The sequence below is a fragment of the Dermochelys coriacea genome, chromosome 11, assembly GCF_009764565.3.
Source record: "Dermochelys coriacea isolate rDerCor1 chromosome 11, rDerCor1.pri.v4, whole genome shotgun sequence".
Taxonomy (NCBI): Eukaryota; Metazoa; Chordata; order Testudines; family Dermochelyidae; genus Dermochelys; species Dermochelys coriacea.
Genome location: NC_050078.2, coordinates 20,373,680 through 20,392,592, shown reverse-complemented (window position 1 = coordinate 20,392,592; position 18,913 = coordinate 20,373,680). Strand labels below are relative to the sequence as shown.

Below are 18,913 nucleotides of genomic sequence, written 5' to 3'. Positions count from 1 at the left end.
ATGAGAGAAAAATAGTGCATTATTTATAGTGTGAGGGCACCCAACACATTCCAGGCACTCTCTATAAAGAAGCTGCAGAGCCTGATTCTCCACTGCCTTATACTTTATGTAGTCACTTGCACATTTTGGTCTGGTACTGATCTTCGCCCACGAGGTGCAAAGCTGGCCACAGTCCCTGCTTCCAAAAGAGTACAATCTATATGTAGAAATCAGTTTGCCCATCACCAGAATATATATATAGCTATGTGCTGATGAAACCCAGTAGGTGTTTGACAGCACATAACTGGCTAAGATTATCAATCAAAATTAATACATTTAGTTGAAACTTCAGTGAGAATTTGGCCAGGCACAAAGGCTAAACACATATTTTATTAGGTATGCCATGGTATTTTTCACAAAACAATCAGTGAGGATCTCTGATTTATGGAGAGAGGCATGTTCCAGGCCTCTGAGCATAGGACTGAAAGCAAAGATCTTTTGAATGCCAGTTTGTACATTAATGCTGTCTGTATCTTGGACAAGCTAATTAATCTCTATGCCTTGGTTACCTAATTTGTGAGGACTATACTTAACTCAGTAGGGTATTATGAGGATTAGATAGTTAATATTTGCAAACCACTTAAAAATAGTTCTTAGCATTCTTGTTAATCACAATTTCAAGCAGACCCCTCAATGCCATTCTGGGACACTGAGTCAGTGGGAAGAGGGAAGAACACCACACCACTGAAACACAAACACTACATCCTAAAACATCAGGGTTTTACTTATAGCTCTCTCATGCAGTTACTGAACCCTGTCTAGTTTATAAAATCTGATCACCTAGCAATGTAAAGAGGCATGGCTGCAGATAGCAGTCTAACACTGAACATACTGATAAAAACTGTGCCATAAAAAGCACTCTAAGAATGGGATACAGCAGAGGCATCTGTGTAATTATAAGGTTTGTCCATGCAGAGCTCTTTGCAGGATCAGGAACTAGGACCTTGCTAAGAAGGCAGGAGTCTGCAGTACAGCCGAAAAGTTACTAATTACTAATAATTACTAATGCTAAATGAAGATAGCAATTTCCTCTTTTTGAGGCAAAAAAGGAACAAAAATCCTTATATAGATGACATGTTAGCCAGTGGTCAACTTTGTTAAATGCATTTGCTAGTTCAAATACCTTTGTAGCTGAGGATTTGTTCACTGCTTGGTTCTATCACCTCATTGTTAATGGTAACTCCTGGATGTTTAGCTTGTACTTTTGAGAGAATCTGAAGGTCGATTTCACCTAGAATACAAAGATGAAACAGAATAAAAAGGTCAGAGCAGGGATAAATGTGAGGGTTCTGCTAGCTATCATCCTTCCCAAAATCCCTCTTTTTTTAAAAAAAAAATGTAGGTCTCAGATCAATTGCCTTGGCAATTAAATCCACTATTTATGTACTGGACAGGTATCACATAGGCATTGGCAGTGTAGTCTTCCACATATTGCTCTTATTGAATTTCTTCAACCCCATTCTGGAAGATCTATCTCTAGGGACTGACGATTAATTCCATCACTCCCTCATGAGTCTGACTTCTCTGACACTATCAGATGTATCAGATGTGATGTTCTGTAGTGATATGTACACATGTCCTCTCAAGAAATGGACTGAACCTCCTGTTTTGTTTCACACATGCCACTAAATAGCTGTCCTCTGGTTTTAACCACTATTTGAGAGTGGTCAATACCAAAACCCGGGATACAATCATCCCTGATCTTTGGCAAGTATAGATCTGGATCCAAACTGCAGATCTGCCCCATTTCTAGTCACTACCAACCCAGGCTGGTGTGGAACCAATGAACCCAAGGTAAAAAGCTCTCTGTTCTATTAGAAAATCCCTGAGCCATCACAGTATTCCCCCATTTATATTTTACAAGGCCATTTGGAGAGTCTTTTGTGTTTATTTCTGAGAGTGAATTAGGGGTCTTTTCCCAAAGGCTAATTGGCTAATGAGACACATGAGGAAGGGGGAAAAAAGAAAATTAATTGGAAAGCTGACGCAAATCTCCATTTTTGTCTTTGGTCTGTAAAGTCCTTTGATCTTTCTGTGACTGACTAAGCTCAATACTGTGTGTCTGTGTATACAGCATAAAGCAAATATAACAGCACTGGCTGCTTTTTTTCTGTACACAAGGGATCATCCAGATCTGCTGCAGTGATTTTATTGATGAGTGTATTGATAGACCCAACATTTAAATTCCTAGTCCAATATGCAGCATCAGTAAAGCAAGTAAATAAGATGCTCATTTGTATGACGAAGGAAACCTAGAACACTGTGCTATAATACTTTATAAAGGCATTGCTTGGACTGCATAGGCTGCATAGTTTTGGTGTCCAGTGTTGGTCACCTTATTTGTCTAAACATTCATTTAAGGTAGAGAGAGTGAAAACATAGGGAAACTAAAATGAAAAATTGAATAGAGCGTCTTATTTACAAGGAGCAGCTGAATTTAGTCATGAAAGGCGACAAGATTGAAGCATTTAAACTATGTTAAAGTATAAAATTTTTGACACTCAATCAAGAGTAGAACTAGGGGTGGAGATTTAAGATAACAGAGAATGTATGCAAGAAGAATTTATGGAGGGATGGTGAATAATTGGAATGGACTTCCAGCTAAGTATGTTGAGTGAAGCAGCATTAATGTACTTAGGCAAAAATGGATAACTGGGGTGAATTTGGTAAGTTGAAGAGATACAGATGTGTTTGAGAGGCTGGCTGAACTTCCTGAAGGCAAGCAGGCAACTTTTCACATGCTCATTCCCTCCTCCCCCTCTCCCCACCGGCTTGGTTTAATGGGACTTTTTTTTGATACACATGGTACTTATGACTCCCGTTATCTAAGCACCTTACAGTCTTCACTTTATCTAGCCTCAACACCGTGTGAGGTAGGGAAGTACTATTATGCCCATTTTACCAATGGGAATCTGAGGCACAGAGTTGCCCACGGTAACATAGGAAGTTGGCAAAAGAATAGGAAATTGAATTCAGGTTGCCTACATCACAGGCTAGAGATCTAACCACTGGACCATCCTTCTTCTCAACATACCACTGCAGACATGAAGAGGTCCATGCCTTGCTTCTGGTCTTACTAAATGTCATGTGACAGGGTGCTGGGCAAAGGGTTTCTGATTCAGCCCTTTGTCACGCCAGCTCCTATTCAGGGTGATAGATTAGAGATGACTGTAGATAACCTGGCCCTAATTGGGGACGCAGAGACAGCTGCCGCCTAATTAGTCTGGGGCTGTATAAAAGCCTCAGGGTGGGGAGGCAGAAAGGAAGGGAAAAGGCAGGCAGTGGAAGCTGGAAGGTAGTTCTCTCCTCCCTGCAGATGATGAAGGACCAACTGTGAAACGGTGGTGGGAACAAGCCTGTAAATAAACTGCACCAGTGGCTATTAACCTCAGGGTCTCAGAGTGACTTTGTAGACTTAGTAGAGGCAGGAACCAAGGGGGCCCTGCCATGCTCTGCTACATACCATTACAGTTTGTAACTACACACTACTGTTGAAGGGTTCAAGTTTTGCACTGTTTGTGTGTGAAAAAGGCTCTATTAAAGGTACATAAAAACATAAGGAAGGGTTTAATTTTTTCAGAGCTAAGTATCTTTTTAAAAACAAATATTTACATGACATTTGTGTAAGCATGTTCTTTCAAGAAAGGGAAATTGAATTTCAGAAGTAACAAATAGCTGTGGTTTTGTGATCACCACAAAATTTCTTTTTATTGAAAATCAGAGCAAATTAATTTGTTCACAGTCTGCTGTGGGAAAATCTGGAAACATGGAATTGTTAACTAACTACTACAGAGTTCATTTTCTCTATCAATCTTCTGTAAAGTAAATTATCCCCTTGGAAAGGCTGTGCCAGTCTCAGAAAAAAAAATCTGAATTTCCCATCTCCATATGTTGATGGAAATTTCTACTCTTCCATGGCCACACCACCCTTACATTATTTTGAAACAAAAAAACTTTGACTCATGACTTAATCTACAGCCTTAATTAACTTCAGTTAGTTCTTTTATATGCAAACAGGTGTCCTGAGGCATTTTATAGTCAAATATGCGGCAGCTTGCATTATCAACAATTTGGCAATTAGACTATTGGAAGTATTTAAACTCTCTAATACAATTACCTTTTAAAGGCTATCACTATGTTCGCCATCAAGTTTCTAATTAAAAATCTTAAATAAATGGATAGTTTACAGCACAGTTGATGCCTTTTATGTTTTTTACAGGTACAGCAACATTAGGATGCTGTGCACTGAAGTGGAAACTTAATAAGGCACAAGCTGTAGTCAACAGCAGACTCTCTCAGTTGTCTGCTATAATGGGCCCAAACAGCTACATTGAATGGCCAGATCGTGCTTGGCCTTAGTGTGGGTGCACTAGGGATGAGAGAAGCAGGATGAATGCATGGAGCTATCCAGCCACCTGTACTCTCTGCACCAAGGACCAGCAACAATCACGCTCCTTGCATGCTGAAGGGGCCAGAAAGGGATGAGACCCCAGGAAGAATAATCTTTCCTGAGCTCTGACAGGATGTTACAGCTTCATGCTGCCCTTAATATGGGCCTGAGGCTAAAGGCTACAGCCTACCTCTGCATGAAACTGGTGTGAACCCATTAAAATAACAAGCAGCTGAACCTTCCTTATTGACTCAGAAATAAGGGTGTGAGGAGAAACCTCAGCAAATCAAAAAACAGCTTATTCTTAAAGTTTAACTGTAGTTCAGCAAATGACCTGTCCTGAGTGCAGCATATGACTTTAGTTCACTCTCAGAACCAATGAAAATCCCGCTTTTCAATTATGGCAAAATGAGCAATTGCCACTTTATTGAATCAGTATCTGTCACACTAAGCTGCATCTCTCTGATTAGACAGTTAAACACCCCACTGACCGACTCAATGATCCTGTGAGAAACACCATCTTTTTGGGCAGAAAATTATTCCCCTTGTTTAGAAATAAATCTCTCCACTCTGTCTCATTGTCAAGGTTATAACTAATTACTCGGCATTTACACGTGGTTATTCTTACTTATAAGGAAAGATTGAAAAAGTGAGATTAGTTTTCAGAGATGACATGACTAAAGCATTTAAATTACATTAAGGGTTACTTTAAACTTGTTGCTCCAATAGAGTTTAATTGGCAGACTAGAACTAAGGGACATTGGTATTAAGGGGGGAGACTTATGTAAGCAGTATTTAGGAAGGTTTTATATCATCTAGGGAGGACATTCCCTTATTTATCTACATATATACCTTCAGGTTTTCAACAGCACCCAGACACTGCAGTGGCTGAAAAGATGGTGGCTACCAATACCTTGTCTACCCTAGCATCACTACCACTAGTGGACCAGAACTGGTGGCAACAATAGTGGGAAATGTTAGGGGGGAAAAAACCTTATGTGACCAAGCTCAAAGTATCTGTCTCCTGCGCAGTATCCCATCAGCAAACGGGGATTCAGAGATACATGTCTGATGGCATTATAACTATCTAAAGCATAGGGATTCTTGGGAACCAATAATTTCTATAAGAGACCTTTGCAGTGAGCATGGTCAGTGGTTATTCATATGAACTTGTAATGTAATGTGACAGCAAGAGCAAAACCAAAGCTAGAGATTTTAGGGTTCATACGCAGAGGCCTTCATGTACCAGGAAAGAAATAGGTTTGTGGGTTGTTTTTTTTAAACTTTATTCGTGACCTGCTCTGTCGTTGGCACCTAAAGATCCAGATCTGTATAGGTAGTGCACAGAAGTACAGTAAAACTGAATGAGTTACAGGAGAGAGTGATTTATGTGAAGGTTCCAGGGATTTTATGAGCTTGGCAAGATGAAAAATGAAGGGAGATAGGACAGCCATGTGAATTGGTTTTGGGGTATAAACACTGTGGGCTAACTTGAGCCAGCTAGGCACAGTCCTGGCTAGAGAATATTGCCACAGAGGGACGATTTCTTATGAGAGGTACCCAGGGGGGCAGGAGGCGGTTCTTTGTATCCTGCTTGTACACACATACCTGGGACAGTATGTCCCCCATTGTGTGCAGCGTGCTGGGTGGGATATGGAAGATTAAGAGAATTTATAGAATTAGTTTCTTTCCCTTTCCTTTGACTTCCTTTCCCCTTCTCTTCTTATCTAAAGATAATAATCAGTACCTGCCAGATCCATAGATGTGTATGGCAGGCATGGGGCTAAATCCCGAATCCTTGCTTGCTTTGCCTGAGTAAGGAGTGAATACAATCAACAGGAATTCTGCCTTATACAATATCGAGTAGTGCGCCCAGGCCCTCAGAATTTGGGTAGGTGGGGGGAATACTTCAACTGCAACATAATCCTCCTTCACTCCCTGCCTCACAGAATCTCTGCAGGGCTCCTGCTGTGTGAAAATGAAGGTAGTGGGTGTGTGAAGGCTACAAGTTGGGCTGCAGTGGATTTCCCAGTCCCTCAAACTGAAAAACTATTATTCAAGTGAGTAAGGGTGAGCAGGAACAGGTCTCTTAAGTAGTAAAATGGAGTAGATGAGTCTTTGAGTCGAGTAATCAGCCAGTTGCTATAGATTACTTTATGAAGGTAACTCTAATAAGCCTGTTTGCTCTGCTATTCCCATGGATTTATTCTGAGTACAGAATGACAGCTCTGTGATGTTTTTGATTGGTGGACAGTGGCCAATATCACCAGGCTTGTTTCTACTAGTGAACCAAGTTTGGATTTGAACCCATTTTTTTTTTCAAGGAATGGTGCATCCACCCAGGCCCATTATGGTGTTGAGTGTCATCTGTGATTTGCCATCCAATATTCCCCAAGGAAAAAAATAAATATATACAAAACCTCAAGGTTTTACTGTACCTGAACCACCACCTACACTTAGAATATTGACTGCAGACTTTTCATTTCCAATGCTGAAAACAAAAATAGATTTGCATATTTTAGACTAGATATATAATAGATTGTTTTCATTAGTGCAAAGATTTAACACCCTTAGGAAAACACACTCACACCCCACAATAGGACTATGTACACAGATATGTGTAGCTTTATATTAACATAGAACCATAAATGTACATGGCAGGCACAGAGACAGGCTAAGGATTCATGCTCAGTGTTTATTTAGTCATTACTCAGGCAATCCATGGGAGTTCTGCATGTCTTAGGGCTGAAAGCAAACTGGGGCCACCACACGTTTTCTCCCATCTCTGTGCTTGGATATATATATAGTATATATAATATACATAAATAGATATTCTAATTGATATCCCATATATGTTTGTATTGTACTTGATTGCACCTGATCATGGTTTTGATTTATAAGCTATTCAGAGCATGGACTTTGTTTTAATGTTTGTTTAGTAGCACACACCATAGGTCTTATTTATACCTGTGTAAATCCAGAGTAACTCTATTGAATAAAAACCATTAATACCTAGATCTTGTACAGCATTCTTTATCTCTAGCTTTCAAAGCCTTTTGCAAAGGAGGTCAGTATTATCCTTATTTTACAGATGGAGAAACTGAGGCACAGGAAAACAGCGGAGTCAGAGATGCCAAGAGAAAAGAAGGCGGAGCAGAGAATGATCTGCTGTGGTAAATGCAGCCGAGAGATCTAGACTAATAAAGCAGCACAGTTGTACTTTAGCTAGGAGGAGGTCATTAATGACTGGGGCGAAATCCTTTCTCTGTTAAAATCAATGGCAAAACTCACATTGACTTCAGTGGGATCAGGATTTTACCTCTTTTTAGAGGGTTGTGGCTGTTCCTACTGTATTGTAAGAGGGGAAGTATGACCCAAGAACCCTTTAATGATATCTGGTGAGGGAGTAATAGGAATATCTTGATCCTGGGCAGGTACGTTCTGGTTCAATGAAGAATGTCAGTGAGGTCTTAAATGAAAGCTGGGTCACACTGGTCATTATCATCATTGCCAAATACACGTGCAGATACTATGTAAGGAGTTATGTGTGTGTGTATATACACACACACACACGCACAGAAAATATGTTCTTCGATTCTGAATCAAGGTATGTGTCACCAGAAGAGGTGAAAAAACAGGCTGTCAGATAAGAGATGTTTATTCACCTCTCTCTCTGTCAGTATGTAAATTAAGCATGTTAAGAAACCCAATGGATGCCCATTTATATACAAAGCCAATGAAGAGATGTGAAGTAAATAGGAAAGCAGCACACAAGAAAAACAAGCCACAGGAGGGCAGACATTGAACTTGGCAGTATAAATAGAAGGCAAAGAAGACACTCCCTCATTCTGGAAGTAAATAGGCAGTGTATTCATTCATGAAAACGGGATCTCAGCTAACCTTAGTTGTAAAGCTGCAAAAGACCCTGGGTGAGAGAATGTCTTTAACAGAAGTTTAATCTGTTAGTCTCTAGAAAGCATGTTATGATTGTTTTACATGTAACCTTTTGTTTCTAATACTTTACTCATTATCACTTGAATCTTTGATAATAAACTTATTCTTGTTTACACTACAAATATACCTAACTGTTGTGGTATTACAAGTGCTGGACCAGAGCTGACTCTTACAGCCTGGTGTGTACATGGTTCACAGGGAGAGCAGACCAGGTATTTCTGTGTGTAGCTGGTGATGGGGTTGGATATTACAGGCATAGCCTAGAGGAGAGCACTTGAGTGGCTAGAAGGCTGGCAGTGTTGGGAAGCTCCACACAGGAGAGGCTCCCTACCACAGGAGGCAGGGGGTAAGAAGGTGAGTCACAGCTCTGGGTACCCCGAGAACCATCACGACAGCACTCCCTTCTTTCTCAGGCTACAGGCCAGAGGACTTGCACACAACTAAAAAAGATTCTGAATCACGAGCCCTGCAATTCCCTCTGTCTCTGGGAGAATGGATTTTGAGAATCAGAGCCCGGCCGGGGAAACGGAATTTCCATCCTGAGATAATTTTTTGAGTTTTTGAAAATGAGGTTTCCTAAATCAGGATGAAAACTAAATTGTTCCTGGGACTGAAATTCCAAAAGAATTGTTTCAGAAACAATAAAATGTTCGCACTCCCTGGACTTGCCGGCTGCCTGCTGTGTGGGTGGCTGGGCTGTCCAGCTCCTTGGCCTGCTTGAGCAGCTGGGAAGCCAGCCTGCTGGCAAGCGTAGGTAGCCCTCCTGTGACAGGCAGGCAGCCATGGAGCTGAGGAGCCAGAGATCCCAGGGAGCCGGACAGGCTGGCAGGAAAGTTGATGGAATCAACACGTTCCCATGGAACATTTCCACTGGAAAATGCGGATTCAACAGAACTGAAGACTATTCTGTCGGGAGAATTTTAACTGGCTGTATTTTGCATGTATAATATAAAAGCACGTTTAGCTTTTTTAAGTTCTTTGCAAAAGTATTTATATTTTACAGATGGGGAAACTGAAGCATTGAGAGAGGTTAAGTAACTTGTAAGATCATTACAAGGCATTGGCTGAGTTGGGAACAGAAACCAGGGGTGAAATCTTGCCCCCATTGATTTCCATGGATCCAGGATTTCACCCCAGGTCTTCAAGGAAAAGTAGTCCGTAAGCTTATTTGATTAGTAAATGGATGGTGTGAAAGTCAGAAAGCATTTTAACTGAAATTAAAAATTCTGTTTTTTTTTTAAAAAAAACCTGTAAAAGCCTTAAATAAAATTATTAAAATCCTATGCAGTTTGTTAATATATTTTTCATACATTAGTGTTTATTAAATCTAAGTTATATTTGCATACAAGGAAACAATTAACTCTAGCTATTTCCTGCTAGTCAGACCTCATCACAAAAAGAGGCCTTTCAGTGGAGTGTCTAAATAAAATCTCTAACTAAAGCACTATCAAAGATCTACAGAGGGGCACCGGGGGGGGGGGGGGGGCGGAGGGCAATCTATAACTCTCAGGCAGCCCTTGAAAGCCCAGGCTCCTGTAGTCAGAAGCATACATTCATCACTCGTACAGAATTGTATCAGGGGTTTGTCCTTTTGATAAAACATCTGACACTGTTACCTTGATATTATGCCCGGCAGCTTCTTCTCAATGAATTCCAGCATGCATTGGTGCTCTGTCGAATTCTCAAGGAACAGACGAAAAGATTCGACATATTGGCTGTAGTCTGAGAGCAAGCTCCTCATAGAAGATGCCATGTTTAGTTTCCCTATGAAATACACAAAAGAATGAGGTAGGTTTTTCCTCCCCGTTTTAACTCTTTCTGCCCTAGTAATGAATCAAACACACACAGACTACAGTTACAAGTTCCCCAATGTCTCAGACTGCTTCAGAATGTCATGCCAGTGCTATATCTGGTCTGAACACTGACAATGTGCATGTATAATTGGCATAGCTACATTATTGCTGGACTTTGTTCTGAGACCTTGGCCTGTTGCTTTAGATTAGAAACAGAGCTGTGAAAGGAGCTTCTCTTATAAAGTGCATGCCACTATTCTACAATAAAAGCCCTAGTTCAGGTTTGAGTCACAGTTACAAATCAATCATATATAATCTCCACTGACAAAATGTCACCATTTTATTGCAGTAGTCGGGTAGGATTCAATTAAAATCTACACAGGTTATTTGCAGGGGAGGGGAGATATCTAAATAGAGGCACTTGAATGTGGGGATTGGAAGGAAGCTAGTTATAAATTCCCAGAGAAGCTAGGAATTGCTATTTCTTGCTTTCAACCATTTGGTATTTTTATAGAGGACTCTGAGTAGCGGTATTTTTGTAGATAGGTTGTTGAAAACTATAACAATCTAATAAACAATATTTTATTTACGTAGCACCTTTCATCCGAGAAGATTAAAATGCTTCACCAGCATTAGTTAGTTAAGTCTCACAAAAGTCATGTGAGCTACTAGTAGAGTTTAACCCCATTTTACAGATGGACAAATGGAGGCACATAGAAAGTGAAGTAAGTGGCATGGCAAAGTCACACAGAGAGTCAGTGAAAAAGCTAGGAATTGAATCCAGAATGCTGAACCTTAGTCCTGTGCTCTAATCAACAAACACTGCTTTCTCTCTCCTCTTCTGCTACTGTGTATGGTGGGGAATATTGTGGCAAAATACACTGTATGAATAGGTTGTGCCTGTGAGCAAATAGACCTGAATAGATGCTTGACTCATTTTTCCCAGCTGGCCAGTAGTTCTTTGCTCCATTATCCCTGTGTGGAGTCATTTGTCTAAATGTTGTTTAAATCCCTCTCCAATCCCCTGAGCTGAATTCCCCACAAAGGGAATTGTTAAACAGAGTCAAAGCAGTTACCTACCTTAGCCAACGAATTCTGGAATGAGGGCAGCCAGCTGAATAGAGCTACAGTGCCGTATTTCCTGGACTTGGTTGCCGTGCAACCACTATAGCAGCCCACTGGCTCCAACTCTGCTCTGTTATCTCCACTGAGCAAAAAGAGGAGAAACATAAAATGCCCTTCACTCTCACAGATCTTGGGAGACAGGTCAGTCCTTGCTTACAGACAGCCCCCCAACCTGAAGCAAATACTCACCAGCAACCACACACCACATAACAGAACCACTAACCCAGGAACGGAGTACTTGTGGCACCTTAGAGACTAACAAATTTATTTGAGCATAAGCTTTCGTGAGCTACAGCTCATTTCATCGGATACAGCTTATGCTCAAATAAATTCATTATCTCTAAGGTGTCACAAGTACTCCTTTTCTTTTTGCGAATACAGACTAACACGGCTGCTACTCTGTAACCCAGGAACCTATCCTTGCAACAAAGCCCTTTGCCAACTGTGTCCACATATTCATATTCAGGGGACACCATCATAGGACCTAATCACATCAGCCACACTATCAAAGGCTCGTTCACCTGCACATCTACCAATGTGATATATGCCATCATGTGCCAGCAATGCCCCTCTGCCATGTACATTGGCCAAACTGGACAGTCTCTACATAAAAGAATAAATGGACACAAATCAGACATCAAGAATTATAATGTTCAAAAACCAGTTGGAGAACACTTCAATCTCTTTGGTCACTCAATTACAGACTAAAAGTGGCAATTCTTCAACAAAAAAACTTCAAAAACAGACTCCAATGAGAGACTGCTGAATTGGAATTAATTTGCAAACTGGATACAATTAACTTAGGCTTGAATAGAGACTGGGAGTGAATATGTCATTATACAAAGTAAAACTATTTCCCCATGTTTATTCCCCTACTCCCACCCCGCTGTTCCTCAGACGTTCTCGTCAACTGCTGGAAATGGCCCACCTTCATTATTGCTACAAAAGGTTCCCCCCCACATTCTCCTGCTGGTAATAGCTCATCTTACCTGATCACTCTCGTTACAGTGTGAATGATAACACCCATTGTTTCATGTTCTCTGTGTATATAAATCTCCCCACTGTATTTTCCCCTGAATGCATCCAATGAAGTGAGCTGTAGCTCACGAAAGCTTATGCTCAAATAAATTTGTTAGTCTCTAAGGTGCCACAAGTCCTCCTTTCCTTTTTGTGGATAAAATGCAGAGTTTTAGCTGGGTTTCTTTTTGTGTTGGGGCCCCTGTCTGCAGGGCATTAGCTGAATTTGTATTCTTAGACAAATGTTTGTTGGGTAAAGTAAAAGAGTTTCAGCTAGAGCATGTGCTATGAAACTGGGATGCCTCTTCCTTTCAGGGTGCTGCACCATTACATTTTCCAAAACTCTCTCAATGAGCAGTTCAGCAGCCATTTTGTTCTCAAAGTTTCCACAGCACATAACAAACAAGAGCAACACTATACTTTCCTCCAGGAGCTGTGTGGCCAGGAGCAACCCTGGAACTTCCTCAGGAAGATCCCACAGCACAGATGGGAAAGCTGTGCTATTGCTCCTTACATGGTCTACAACAGGGGTTCTCAAACTGGGGGTCAAGACCACTCAGGTGGTTGTGAGGTTATTATGTGTGTGTGTGGGGAGGGGTCGTGAGCTGTCAGCCTCCACCCCAAATCCCGCTTTGCCTCCAGCATTTATAATTGTGTTAAATATATAAAAAATTGCCTGTAATTTATAATGGGGGGGTTGCACTCAGAGACTTGCTATGTGAAAGGGGTCACCAGTACAAAAGTTTGAGAATCACTGGTCTATAGCAACTTGTGTCACTGTGCTCTGTGGGTATCCAGCAGAGCACGTCTAAGAGACGATAGCTTCACCCGCTCCTTCCAGCCTCTTGATTGGCATCCTGTGGAGAACTTTAGAGTAGTTTCCATAGAGTCCAAGAATGGGGGAGCATATCAACAAACCCTGCAACCACGCCCAGCTGGGATTCATGGGATAAGTGCTACAGTGGCACTGTACTGTGCCTGCACTAGGGAATTGTCCCTGGCCCTTTGTGATGCCTTCACAGCCCCAGTACCCCACTAAAATAGGGGCAGACTCTCTCCCTATTGCTCTCTTTGGGGCTTTCTCTTAGAGTTTGCCATGTCACCCTCTCAGGCCTCTTTCTGTGCACATTTCTAGTTCATCAACAGGAGTAGGAGCCAATTTTTAAATGTATTCAGATTTTTCTCAGAATGCTAAATTGTTGTTCCATGGGTAAACCAGTAACTGCCACAGAAAGTGGGGTTTCTTTTAAAAAAATATTAAATTCATTGGGTAGCCCCAAATCTGCCAGCTCCATCAGACTGTGGGCTGTCCCAGGATTTCAATATACTTTTAGATGTATTATTGCTGTTGAAAGAAAAGGTGGACTTGTGGCACCTTAGAGACTAACAAATTTATTTGTGCATAAGCTTTCATGAGCAAAAGCTTTCTTTTTCTTTTTGCAGATACAAACTAACACGGCTGCTACTCTGAAACCTGTCATTATTGCTGTTGAGTGGCTGGGGTGAAATGGGCTTGGTGGTCTCACTTCAGTCCCCAATGGACAGTACCCTACACTATGAAGACCATCACCATAAACAGCACTCACTGACAATCCCTAGCATAGATTCATAGATACTAAGATCAGAAGGGACCATTCTGATCATCTAGTCCGACCTCCTGCACAGCGCAGGCCACAGAATGTCACCCACCCACTCCTATGAAAAACCACACCCATGTCTGAGCTATTGAAGTCCTTAAATCATGGTTCAAAACTTCAAGGAGCAGAGAAGCCTCCCTCCAGTCAACCATGCCCCATGCTACAGAGGAAGGCAAAAAAACCTCCAGGGCCTCTCCAATCTGCCCTGGAGGAAAATTCCTTCCCGACCCCAAATCTGGCAATCAGCTAAACCCTGAGCACATGGGCAAGATTCACCAGCCAGATACCCAGGAAATAATTTTCTATAGTAAATCAGATCCCATCCATCTAATATCCCATCTCAGGGGATTTGGCCTATTTACCCTGAATATTTAAAGATCAATTACTTACCAAAATCCCATTATCCCATCATACCATCTCCTCCATAAACATATAGCAAGCCATGGAGAAAACAGACAAAGGTCCTGATTTTCCAGCTTGGATAGCCATATACACCAGTGCCAAGCAGATGTAAAAAGCCATCTGATTGGGTAGCCCCAGTGCGGTTCCTGGAGTGCTGTGGGAAAGGCACCCTTTTCAGAAACAGTGACTGGTAGCACACAAGGTATAGATCAACTGCATGACAGGCATTTAAGGTCCTTAAACTGCAAGGCCCATTTGGCTTTAGCAGTTGGTGGGTCATTCAGGCACACAGCTCAAACGAAAGGATGATTTACTAGATCCCAAATACCTTAGGCTCATTGGCTTAAACAGTTTCAATTAACAATCATAATGTAGTCTGTGGGGTTGTTTTAACCTTCGGGGAAGTCCAAAAGAAAAATTATTAATCCTCAGGCCTAATACCCTGGGTGACAGCTCTTGGTCCATTCCTCCACTAGAGGTAATTAGGTATCCTCAAGGTTACATACTCAATGTTCACTTCTGTAGTATGGGCGGTCTCTGTGCACTGTTTATTCATGCTGAAACAGTGGTTCCACACAGTTGCTGCTCCACTTTCACTTGACTGGTAGCTAATTTAAAAACCAAAAACCAAAAACTCAGACAACTGTCCCAGCTCTTCATGATCTGGCTACCAGAACCCAACCATTTTCAAGTCCTGTGCTTCTCAAGATAGCTTACCTCACTGACCCACTCTTGACAAACGATCCTCCCAACTGGTGTGGAAACTTCTCCTTCCTACTACCCTATGATCACATTCATTCACCTATGTCAGATTCATCACTGCATTTTACACTTATTTTTGGAAACGATGGCCTTGCACCTTGTGTAGGAAAGAGAGGGTAACTACATTTCAGGTAACAATTCTGTCAGTGGTGTAAGAACTGGGCCAACTCTACCAACACCTATAAGTTTCAGTATACCTAGATGGATACGGTATTGTGGGTTAGAGCCTGATCTCAGTTACACCTGGATAATTCCGCAGCAACTGTTGAAAGTAACTGAGTTATACTCAGGGTCAAAGCAATCAGAATTTGGCCCTGCCCATGAAAGTTTCTAGAGACAAGAAAAATGACTCAATCCAACTGAAATGGCCCTTGAATCTTTCAAGTACCCTAAAAGCTCTCAGAGAAAAATGTTAAATAAGGATATTAAGGGCAATATTGTGGAGCTCTTTCTCACCCTGATAAGCACTTACTCTGGCAAGCAGTCTCACAGAAAACAAAAGGTCTGATCATGTGATTAAGGGGTCACCAGTAAATAGGGGCTCCAAAATCTGGACCTCACATGGTAAACTACATGGGCTCAGCTGTGAAGCACCTAGTCTGTGTTCATTGTTGCTGGGGATTGTTTTAGTGAGTCTGTTTTTGTTAGATAAGAGCCGTAATTTTGCGTATGCATTAGAAAGACAGACTAACAAATTGCAGCTAAATTGACTGCATTATTTGAATTACCAGCCCTCAGGCCAACAATTCAGTAACTATTTGGTGCACTCAAGTGAAATTTGCAGTGAATAAACACATAATAAAATGCAGTTATGCATTAGGAACTACAAAACTGTTCAGGCTGCCACATAACCAGACATAAAGACATGCATATGGATCAGTTTCACTGACAATTGTTTTCTTTCTTAGATGCTCAGCATTGAAATCCTCCAACAAAATCAGAGAACTAGGGGAGATTTCAAAATAGACAAATTAAAATGTTGCCAGAATTGTACAGGTTAGTAAGAAAGTAAAGTAATAGTTGAATGTCCAAAGGGATTATGAAATACACTGTATACCACCCATAAAAAAGAATGGTACATTCCATGTTTACACATTCCTTTGCTCAGTCCAACAGTATTCTTCAGTGTAGATGGAATAACGGAGGCTCATACCATTTGGTATTAAAAAACATTTTACAACCTTCAGTCTTCTAAAAATATTCTACAGTTGTTAGTCTTTTGATAGTCAAGGTTTTTTATTTGTGTAATAACCACACCAGTTGCTGTGATTTAATTTGCCTGTTTATTTTGTACAACCACAGTGATAAGAACAGAATAAATTAATTTCATGTTAGATGCAGTTTAAGGACTTTATCTCATTCATTTTATTGATTGATTGATTGATTGATTGATTGCAATTTGGCCTGCAATCGGTTAGTTTAGAAGTGGGGAAAGAGGAGGAGGAAATTAATTCTACAAACAGACCACTAATGATAGTAATGCTCATTTGGACAAGTTGCCCTAACTGATAATCAAATATTATCCTGGACACGTTTGGTTTTGTAAATTGTAGGCTTGAGTCTGATCTTACAATAGTGTAATTGATATTACTCCTGATTTACACTGGTGTGAATTGGACCCTCACTGAACCATACAGCAAAACCTTTTAAACTCTTCAGATTAAATCAGAAAGCAAAGTGAGCACTCCTCAAGTAATTGTAAACTGGTTGTAGCAGGAAAGCATTTATTGCTATGGGATTATTTCTTATTGCTGAATGCTACCAAAATATGGAAGACATTAGCCTTCCCTTTGAGAACTTTAGTGAAAAATACTTTGAAGCCTGTGCTTCTCCTGAAAGCATTTGTACTTACATGTATAAAGTCTGTGCCTTAAGAGAGCCAGCTCGTTTCAGTTTCTCTGAGTGTTGCTACAATGTGCAGGAAATGGACTCTGAATCAAATCAGCTTGTTTGTTACAGACGGATTATATCCCCACCCATAGAATCAGGTTTTGGCATAAAGCCATTACAGTATTTCTGATCAGGAATGAAGCAACACAACCTTTAATGTGGTTTACAACAGAGAGACAAATTCTGCTCAGTTTCACTGCTGTAAATCTGGAGTAATTCAGATTTTTATTAGTGTAACTGTAGAATTTGATTCTTATCATTTAAAGAGAAATATAATTAAGAGTGGTAGTTTTAATAAGAGACTGCATCTACTTTTCAAATGGAATAATGTATTTTATCACTGTAAGAACCTTGTACATACTGAGCATGCCAGAATATTAAGCAGCTAAACTATATGAGAGGTACTGACATCTCCTAGGACTCCATCTTCAGAGCCTTAATCAGTCATACTCAAATTCCTGTTCACTTCCATACAAATTTGCCTGAATAAGTACTTACAAAAATTGCATAAGGATGTGAATCACTGCCAGTTGTTTAAACACTGTTGTCACAGACCCTAGCAAGTGCCCCTTCCTGGCCACCTGTCAGTAGTGCTGTGAGGGGAATCCTAGCCTCTGTGCTCTGGGTCCCCTGGGTGTGTGATGCCTCTGGGGCCTGAATGGGGTCCCTAAGCCCTCTCAGGGTGCAGACCCTTCTCTGAGCATTGGAACCGGCTGTGCAGCCACCTATCCACCCTGGGGGCAACACGGACTCTTCAGGCTCCCCAGTACATAAAAACACCCCTCTCCCAGAACATTCCCCAAAAGGTGTGAAGCGGCTGGTTTACAGCTGAACTCTCTCAGGGACAACATGGTAGTTATGAATACTTAACATATACCAATAGGTGGGCTTTGCACAGATTCTAGCACCATTGTTCATAACAGATAAAGCACAAACAGTACAGATCATATAGAAAACAATACAACATCCTAAACACAATGTCACCCTCTCTTGGAGAATCATCTCTCCTTTTTTCAGTCTGGTAGGGTCTACCATGCCATTGTCTACCCTGCCCCTGCAACAGCCCCCTTCATCTTAATCTGATGCAAAATGACTCTCCATCCCCATCTACCTCCTTTCCCCCACAAATCCTTTTAAAGATTCATGCTGGGAGTCACCTGCTTCTTTTGTTCTGCCTTTTGGTGCCTTTTCATTGCTCCCAAACCCCTCCAGACAAGAGGAAGAGTTGTCTTCTCTCAGTTAAAGCCAGCTCATTGTCCCAAGATGTTTTACTTTGATTAGACAATCATTGAGTACTGGGGAATCACTCCCCATCATCTCTTTCTGGCCTGGCAGAGACATGACCAAAAATAAGCTTACAAAAAGTGGAAGATTGGACAAATGATGAGGGAAGAGTATAAAAATATTGCTCAGGCATGCAGGAGTGAAATCAGGAAGGCCAAATCACACCTGGGGTTGCAACTAGCAAGAGATGTTAAGAGTAACAAGAAGGGTTTCTTCAGGTATGTTAGCAACAAGAAGAAAGTCAAGGAAAGTGTGGGCCCCTTACTGAATGAGGGAGGTAACCTAGTGACAGAGGATGTGGAAAAAGCTAACGTACTCAATGCTTTTTTTGCCTCTGTCTTCACGAACAAGGTCAGCTCCCAGACTACTGCACTGGGCAGCACAGCATGGGGAAGCGGTGACCAGCCCTCTGTGGAGAAAGAAGTGGTTCGGGACTATTTAGAAAAGCTGGACGAGCACAAGTCCATGGGGCCGGATGCGCTGCATCCGAGAGTGCTAAAGGAGTTGGCGGATGTGATTGCAGAGCCATTGGCCATTATCTTTGAAAACTCATGGCGATCGGGGGAGGTCCGGATGACTGGAAAAAGGCTAAATATAGTGCCCATCTTTAAAAAAGGGAA

The 18,913-nt window shown here is 41.3% G+C and overlaps 1 protein-coding gene across 3 annotated transcripts in view; it reads right to left on the bottom strand.

Annotated features, from left to right (window-relative positions):
• Positions 1-17,066, bottom strand: part of HNMT (histamine N-methyltransferase) — a 32,212-nt gene extending 15,146 nt beyond the window's left edge. For 2 of the 3 annotated variants that reach the window (XM_043505066.1, XM_043505067.1), the window contains exons 1-5: positions 16,972-17,066; positions 11,257-11,383; positions 10,000-10,146; positions 6,868-6,920; positions 1,163-1,270 (exon numbers count right to left, since the gene is read on the bottom strand). In XM_043505066.1, coding sequence (XP_043361001.1) covers positions 1,163-1,270; positions 6,868-6,920; positions 10,000-10,136 — 298 coding nt within the window. In that variant the 5' untranslated portion in view covers positions 10,137-10,146; positions 11,257-11,383; positions 16,972-17,066. Of the gene's footprint in view, positions 1-1,162; positions 1,271-6,867; positions 6,921-9,999; positions 10,148-11,256; positions 11,384-16,971 lie in introns of all 3 variants that reach the window. The other variant, XM_038421822.2, reaches the window with a different exon arrangement.
• Positions 17,067-18,913: the final 1,847 nt, after the last annotated feature.